At 46.6% G+C, this 8,497-nt stretch overlaps 1 protein-coding gene across 1 annotated transcript; it reads right to left on the reverse strand.

Moving 5' to 3' along the window:
• Positions 1–611: 611 nt before the first annotated feature.
• Positions 612–1,454, reverse strand: LOC125306943 (myb-related transcription factor, partner of profilin-like). Its single transcript, XM_048262599.1, has one exon. It carries the CDS (start codon positions 1,452–1,454, stop codon positions 612–614), a length of 843 nt encoding a protein of 280 aa, XP_048118556.1.
• Between the last annotated feature and the right edge of the window lie 7,043 nt (positions 1,455–8,497).

The following is an 8,497-nucleotide window of genomic DNA, read 5'->3' on the forward strand; positions in this document are numbered from 1 at the left end:
GAATTGAGGTTTCAGAATTGAAGACTAACATGTTTGTGTCATTCTGTGAGGGGTTGATGGAATAAAGTAGGCCTTGAAATGTCAGTGCACTCAGGGAATAGAAACATGTGTTTGAAAACAATAGTATGGACTCTGCCACCATCTCAGCAGCAGAAAGAACACAAAACAAGCAACACCTATCACTGTGTATGTCTCTGTGTGTGTGTCTGTTGGTACAGCTGGCTCAGATCCTCCAAACCTTTGCGCATTCTAACATTGGTGCTATGTGAACTGTCATTTCTTTGTTGTTGATTCAACACACTCCATAACTACAATGGATGAATAGTGATCGAAAAACATTGTATCTATTCATTTAAAATAGCATGAAATACTCGTGTGGTAGCTGTATTCAGTTTTTCAGTCTCACAATGAAAACACATAACAAGGGCCACATTGGGAAAAAATGGTACATTTAATGGGCATGAAACATAGTCATTGAATTTAATTTTCCCCATAACAAAGTGGCCTATCGAGAATCGAACCCTGGTCACCGGATTGACAGTTGGTTGTGATACCATTGCGCCACCCTGCTATATCTTTTGAATGTGATAATGTAGCCCATTTTCAAAGTACTAGAACTTACCTTCGGCAGTGGGGAGATGTATCATGAACGACGGCTTCGAAACGGCCAAGGCCAATTTCTGCCGCCGATACGCCATCGTCTCCTGATGGTGACGCTCTTGTTGCTCCCTCAGATCTGTCAGCTCATCCTTGATGCCCCTCAGAATGGCGATCTTCTGCTCCTCCGACCTCAGGAGCTCCACGCTGCAATCGCAGCGATTGCGTTGGAGAGGCGAGGGTCGGCCGAGGGGAGTCGGAGGGCTTTCAGACCAATGCCGTTCTGGGGACGCAGGAGACACCGCAGCCCTGAGGGAACGTCGGCAACGGAGGGGTGGCCTGGCGTCTTGTGAAGGGGTGGAGGGGTCTTCCGAGGGGGTGACGGTGGGAGTAGAGGGGCCCTGTGGCAGGATGGAGGTGGAAGTGGAGGGGCCCTGTGACTGGCACGGTGGGGATTCAGGTGCGCTCGTACGCCGACGGGCGAACATATCAATGCCGCCAGGGACTCCCTCCAGCGCCTCCGGACCTAGAATGGCTACAACCCTCTCCTCCTCAGCTGTGAGGGAAGGCAGACTGGTCCTCCCACCACCAGTCCGCTCCCTCTCTCTTCTGAGGGTTGCAGCCTTTCTTTTTGTGACGCTGGAGTAGTCCCTCCATTTTGACCTGATGTCCTCCACCGTGCGCCGGCAGCTGAGGCCCACTGCATTCACCCGATCCGTGATGTGCTGCCACTGCTGAGTTTTGGCAGCATTGCTTCTGGCATTTTTGAATTTGCTAAACAATACTTGTCTGTGTTGGTCGACGAGATCGACCAACACAGACAGCTCTTGCGGAGTGAAATTTGGCTTTCTTGCCATGATGCGTTTCAAAGGATCTCCGCTCATTGCACAAGGGTTTAAATAGGCTATGGTGTAGATCATCTACAACCAGCAGGTGTTTGCTGAAATATATTTCACCTGTTTCACACAGGTAATTTGAGGGAATGGGAGAGCATACGTGTTCGACTGTATGTGTGGGCCTATAAGAATTGTTAAGAAGTGATATTTATTTCAAATAGCGTGTTGTGGGCCTATGTGATGCCAGTTTTGATAGAACATAATATACAATTTTGGTTTAGCCTAAGCCATTGATCACTGCGCATCTTCAGACAAATAACACAAAAGCAGTAGGGACATCGTGAGTCGAACCCATCACAAATTCCAGTGAATGTCAGTGAACCATGTTCAGTTAAGAGCCTATCTCATCGAGCTACAACGGCTTGTACCCCAAATGTAATCAAGCAACGTGGTATTCAGTGTTACTTTATTTGCCTTATTCATTGAAACAGTGCGTGACCTCTGTTCAATTTGCATAGCTTAAAGACAACTAATATAGGCTATCGTGTTGGAAGAGCGCATATGGAGAAAAAAAGAACAGATCACTGGACCACAGAATAGGCTACTGTGGGCCTATAAGGTAGGCTAGTAAGCATGGTCTCCATAGTTAAAAGTAGGACTACAGGTTCTAATCGATCATAGGAATATTTCATGATTGAGGCTATGCAAGATTCCAATACCATTGTAAAATGAACATAGTCCAGGCTCGAACATACGACTGCAAGATCCCAAATGCAGATGTCTATCCTTTCACGCCACACTGTCGCGCTACAACACGTAAAATTATTGGCTAGTATTTATATGTATGTGGTGTGTTTCATTAAATGTGTAACTTATTTGTTCACATTTCCTCGTTTGGCGATTTATGCTTCACTGATTAATTAGTAGGCTACCCTACGTTCAATAGACTGTGACGTTATTATTGATATTATCATTATTATGCCTATTATTATTATTATTATTATTAATAGCCTAAACACACTCACGACAATCCTGCATTTCCAAAGTGCCTGCATCCAGTTCGCCAGACAAGAGATCGCAAGAAATGGTTTCAACCAGGTGTGTAATCTTCCATTGTACATAATGTTGTATAATTACTTTTGTTGTTATTCAATTATTAATTAACGAAATGTATTTAGGTTCCAGCCCTCTTCAAAGTTGAGAAGCTGCTGTCCAATAAGAGGGTCCTTACTGATGTGGAGAAGTACCAGACCTCAACACTGGAGGCCTTCCACAATTTTGTCATACGCTTCACTCCAAAAAATGTTGTGTTTCCATACATTGGGATGTTGTGCAGGTATGTTTTGATGTATTAACAATCTAAGACTATTTTTATAAATGGAAAACATACAGTAAACAAAGACACGAATGGATATTCTAGCTTTTATTACCTATGTAACAATTTGAACATTGACCTAAAGGACCTCACTAAACCTGTGCTATGTTATGCTAGAGTTATACACAAATACACCCTATTTACACTTTCAGGCTGCTGTACCTGGCAGCCATGCATTTCAACGAAAATGCTGGCCGCACCCAGGCCAGGACAACATCAGGGAAACTAAGGTAAAAGGTGCTGTTTCCTAAGGCCAAAAAGGGAGCACACACTGTGAAGGCAGTGAAAACACAGGCCACATACTGTAAGTTGTTCAAAGAATAATTATTATTATAAATGTAAATGCTCTGTACACAGTTATATACAAAATGTACATTTACTTTTGTAGGCTACATCTTCAACATGATGGCATTGCTTTTCGATGAGGTACTGCCCAACAACCAGCCATACTTAGAGGAGTTGCAGAATGTTCCAGTCCCTGATTGTCTGGCATCACAATTTGAGCATCCTCCCCTTGACGAAGCCATTGCTGCCTACGTGTCTCGGTTCAGACAAGGGGAGGTCTAAAGACCAAAAACTATCACAAGAACGAAGAGCACTGGGCAACTCATTCTACCAACATTGAACCACTGAGGAAAAGAGTCTTGAATTTGACCTAGCGTTTAAGACTGGTCGACACAACAGAGGCTCATCAGAAGACCGCAGTGGGCGTTTGGGGATTTACATCTTGATCATTGAATTAATAACCAATAATTATTCTGATATTATTATTCTTCTAACTTCTACATCTTTGTGAAGGCTACTGTTAAATACTGTGATACTCCGGACACTCTTGTCACATTCGAGGGAAACTTCCCGTACTTTATTGAAGTCAAGTAAACTCTGTATAACCAAGCGAGTTGCTGTTTTAGCCACAACTCACGCATGCAACAAGGCATTCACAACCAACTCTCTCGAACCCACACCACACACGCACGCACACTCCTAAACTCCACCCCCCAAATCCCCTAAAAGGCACACAACAATTTAAGAACTGACCAGTAACAGAACACAATTATCACACACAACTCGCAGGTTATCACACTGCTCCCCCCTTTATGAAGCCCCTCGCCCTCGAGGGGTCATGCAAAAGTCATTGAACCGTGACGGTCTCCGCTGCTGTCTCTGTGGCCTCTTGGGACTGGTCCCAGTCTGCCTTGCGGTGATACAGGGGGTTGAGCGGGGAACGCCGAGTGGGTGTCAGGGACAGTAAGGCTGGGGGACATCAGGGAAGGGGAGGCCGAGATATTTGAAGAAAAAACTGTGCAGGTCTTGATGACCAACAACAAACTAACCTGTGGCAACTGCTGTGGGACTTCAAAGACATTTTCGCTCTCAGCGATGATGAGGTGGGTCTCACGCATCTAGTACAGCACCACATTGACACTGGCGCTGGCCATCAAAGTCGCCCCCCGCCCCTACCATGGTACAACAGGAGGCTGCGGATCAGGAGGTCCGTGCCATGCTCAAGTCGGGCATCATCGAGCCCTCGGACAGTCCATGGTCGTCAGCCGTTGTCATGGTCCCCAAGAAAAAGAGTTCAAGATGGAGATTTTGTGTGGACTATAGACCGCTGAACAAGGTGACAAGGAAGGACTGCTACCCCATCCCGCGGGTAGATGAGACACTGGACCTGGTGTCTGGGTCCTCATGGTTCTCATCACTTGACCTACGGAGTGGGTATTGGCAGGTCCCCCTCACTCCTCAGTCGAGACCTAAGACTGCGTTCAGCATTGGCAGGGGGCACTGGCAGTTTAAAGTTCTCAGCTTTGGACTATGCAATGCCCCAGGGACATTTGAGAGACTTATGGACAATGTACTGGCTGGTGTCCCTCGCCAAGAGTGCCTAGTGTACCTAGATGATGTCCTCGCTCATGGAAAATCCTTCCAGGCTGCGCTAGATGCCCTGAGGCAGGTGCTGGGGAGAATAGCTGGGGCAGGGCTTAAACTGCATCCTGAAAAATGCCATTTTATGAAAAGGGAAGTGGAGTTTCTAGGCCATAGAGTGAGCAGTGAGGGCATTAGCACACTTGAAGAGAAAGGCTGTGCTATTAGAGACTGGCCGACCCCTAATAACCAGAGACAGCTCAAAAGTTTCTTAGGACTAGCCTCTTACTATCGAAGGTTTGTAAAGGGGTTTTCCTGCATCGGCGCACCTCTTTTCCGCCTGCTTCAGAGAAATCAGCCGTTCACATGGTCTGCTGACTGCCAGGAGGCATTTAGCACTCTGCAACAGGCCCTCACAAATGCCCCAGTCCTCACCCCCCCAGACCCAGCTTTACCTTTTCTGTTGGATACAGATGCCAGCAACGTTGGCATGGGCGCTGTGCTGTCCCAAACAGGGCCTGAAGGAGAACGAGTGGTGGCGTGCTTCAGCCGCATCTTCAATAGAGTGGCCGGCGTTACTGCGTGATCGAGGAGTGAGCTGCTAGCCCGTTAGACGGCTGCTCGACACTTCAGGTATTACTTGTGTGGCGTGCCCTTCACCGTCAGAACGGATCATGCTGCACTCCAATGGCTGATGTCTTTCCGTGAACCAGAGGGCCAGGTAGCGCGCTGGCTTGAGGAGCTACAGTCTTTCCACTTCACTGTGGTGCACAGGCCTGGGGCTCAGCACGCTAATGCGGATGCCTTGTCCAGGCGCCCATGTGCTGTGGATGGCTGTAGCTACTGCGACAGAAAGGATGCCAGAGAGAGAGAGCTACGAGGCGAGGAGACTGCTGCTGAGCCGACATGCTGTGCGCTGCAGGTGGTGGATGCTGCTGAGTGGGCCGCCCATCAGGAGGAGGATGGAGACCTGAGGCCAGTGCGTCAGTGGGTCCTCAGCGGGCACAGACCACCCTGGGAGGCTGTGTCAGGACTGTCGGTGGCCACAAAGAGTCTGTGGAGTAAATTCAATGTGCTACGCCTGTCTGATGGGGTGCTGCAGCGTGCGTGGAAGGAGCCAGCCACTGGAGAGGAGAGGTGGCAAGTTGTGGTGCCAAAAGACCTCAGAGAAGCTGTGCTGGGGGCCTGCCATGGATATTCTGGTTCTGGTCACCGGGGCTCTAAAACTCTCCATCGGCTACGCCAGGGGTTCTATTGGGGTCAGCACCGTCGGGATGTTGAAGATTTTTGTCGACGCTGTGATGCATGTGCAGCACACAAAGGACCCCTGGACCAATCCCATGCCCCCCTTCAACAACAAACATCAGGGGCACCGATGGAGAGGGTAGGTGTGGACATAATGGGCCCATTTCCTGAATCAGACAGAGGAAACAAATATGTGCTGTGTGCGATGGACTACTTTACGAAATGGCCGGAAGCCTATGCTCTACCGGACCAGGAGGCTGAAACAGTGGCAAAGGCACTGATAGAGGGCATGTTCAGCAGGTTCGGAACAGCAGAGGTCATCCACAGCGACCAGGGTCGCCAATTTTGAATCAAAGTTTTTGCTGCCCTGTGTGGCGTTTAGGCATGCAGAAAACACGACAACACCATTGCATCCACAAAGTGATGGCCTAGTAGAGCGGTTCAATTTAACTATGCAACAGCAGCTAGCCATGCTCACAGCAGACCACCAGCGCGACTGGGACAGACACATCCCGTTTGTTCTAATGGCATATCGCTCTGTTGTCCAAAACTCCACCCCCCAAATCCTCTAAAAGGCACACAACAATTTAAGAACTGACCAGTAACAGAACACAATTATCACACACAACTCGCAGGTTATCACAATACTAAGCAATGCCCTCTGACTTTTAAATACCAAAGCAGTTAAATGCAGTGGTATAGTCTACGTGATACACAGGACTACACAGTAAACCCATTTAAAAAGCATCATCGTCTGAGTGTACCCATTTAAAATAGGCAAGGATATATATTAAATAACATTTGGGGTTGCTCACAGTATACCCACCACTACAGCTAACTAGACTACACCACTGGTTAAATGGTGCATTGCAATTTACAATTTGTGTGAGTTCAGGGGCATACAGAAAGTTGAAGTTTGGGTGACATCAATAAAGAAAATAGAAACAAAGTGATATGTACAGCCTCAAGTATGAATAATGTCACATTAACAGAAGGTTCAGAGCAGCGGCAGACATTTCTTGGTGCCACGTAAGTTATTGAAAGCCATGTGTTTTCAGAACGTACTGGTGCTATGCCATGTCCCATGTATAAAGGGCTTCAGGTTGATTGAGTGACACTGGGTGATGATGTAAGGGAGATGGATGTCAGGGGACTTGGAGAAAGAGGGGAGGACATGCCACCTCAGACCACCCCAGCCAAACCACTTCATGTAGGCATACCGATGTACACCATGGAGACCACCTTGCCGCCAGTACATTCAGCCATCACCCATACCTCATCTGCAAAAAAGGAAAGTTACAATAAAGTTAGTCAGACAATTTTACAACATTACAAAGCATCTAATCAAACACTCAACACCACTAGTAATACCAATTAATTAAATATATGTGTGCAATAAACTTCACAGCCCACCTAATGTTAACTACACATTTATGCAGTGTGAATGTTATTAACTTGCGTCAGCTTGAAAAATAACATTATCAGTATGATTGATCATGGACGTTAGATGACAAATGTTCACCGATATCGCTGGGAAGTGACTGGTTCTTGGCGTAGTGTTAAATGCAGGCGTTTCATTTATCGATCATTCACTTATGCGGTCTACAATTACCGATCTATTTTTTACAGTCTATGCTACCGCCCAGAAGTAGCTATAACGGAGGTGTCTTTATCGTTAACGTTAGAAAAAATGCAACGCTGGCACATTAACATGACAGGTTGATACATTGCTTTATCACATCATAACTGTACTGACTGTCTAGTGTTAGTAATCCCCATGTACAGTCAATGGTTACTCCATGTTGAGATGGCATACATTAAGATTGAGATATTTGAAAACAGCAAAAACTAATAAAACCGAGTAAATCATGCATCGACTGTTACGGGAGCTATGTGCTAATCATCACTTAAACGACTACCGTTGACGGTAACGTTAATGTAGCTGCTAACGTTAGCATGTAATTCGCTGTCCGTATTTCTGTTGTTAGCTCATTAGTATTCACCATACTAAATTGTCACAGTCTATAATCAACATAATAAGCCCTCTTAGACGTATTTAAGACCAACAATAGACAAAAAAACGTTTCAGTTGATACGCAACACTTACCAGACAAGAACAAACCGAAGATTGTTGTTTGTACTGTTTAGCTAACTCACAGCCGCAAAATTCATCCAGCCAGCTAGCCTTCGGCGCCGAGTCGACCTCATTATCGACCTGCATTGTGGAAAGGAGAAGGGGGCGGGTTTCACTCGACAAGGGCGGTTTAACTCGGGCCGAAAGGGGCGTGCCTGACCGCGACTCCTCTTCTCTGCGCATGCTTCAACTTCTGCTGTGCAGCCGCACTTCAAATTGGTTGCAAATTTTCCAAGATGGCATCGCCTCGGTGGCTTCAATTCCATAGAACACTGCTGAATGCAACCACACTGTCCAGTTCTATATATACAGTCTATGTTATCACCTAAAGCAGCATTTTGTCTATATTACCGGTAGTGTTTCCCTGCAGCACACATTCTCTACTTCTGTGGGCATTCTTACACAATTCCCACACGTGCACCTGAGAAATGAAAAGGTAGGTCA

This window comes from Alosa alosa, chromosome 14 (genome assembly GCF_017589495.1).
Source record: "Alosa alosa isolate M-15738 ecotype Scorff River chromosome 14, AALO_Geno_1.1, whole genome shotgun sequence".
Taxonomy (NCBI): domain Eukaryota; kingdom Metazoa; phylum Chordata; class Actinopteri; order Clupeiformes; family Clupeidae; genus Alosa; species Alosa alosa.

Excerpts from the sequence above, each read along its gene's own strand:
- LOC125306943 (XM_048262599.1), bottom strand. The coding sequence starts at position 1,454 with ATGGCAAGAAAGCCAAATTTCACTCCGCAAGAGCTGTCTGTGTTGGTC.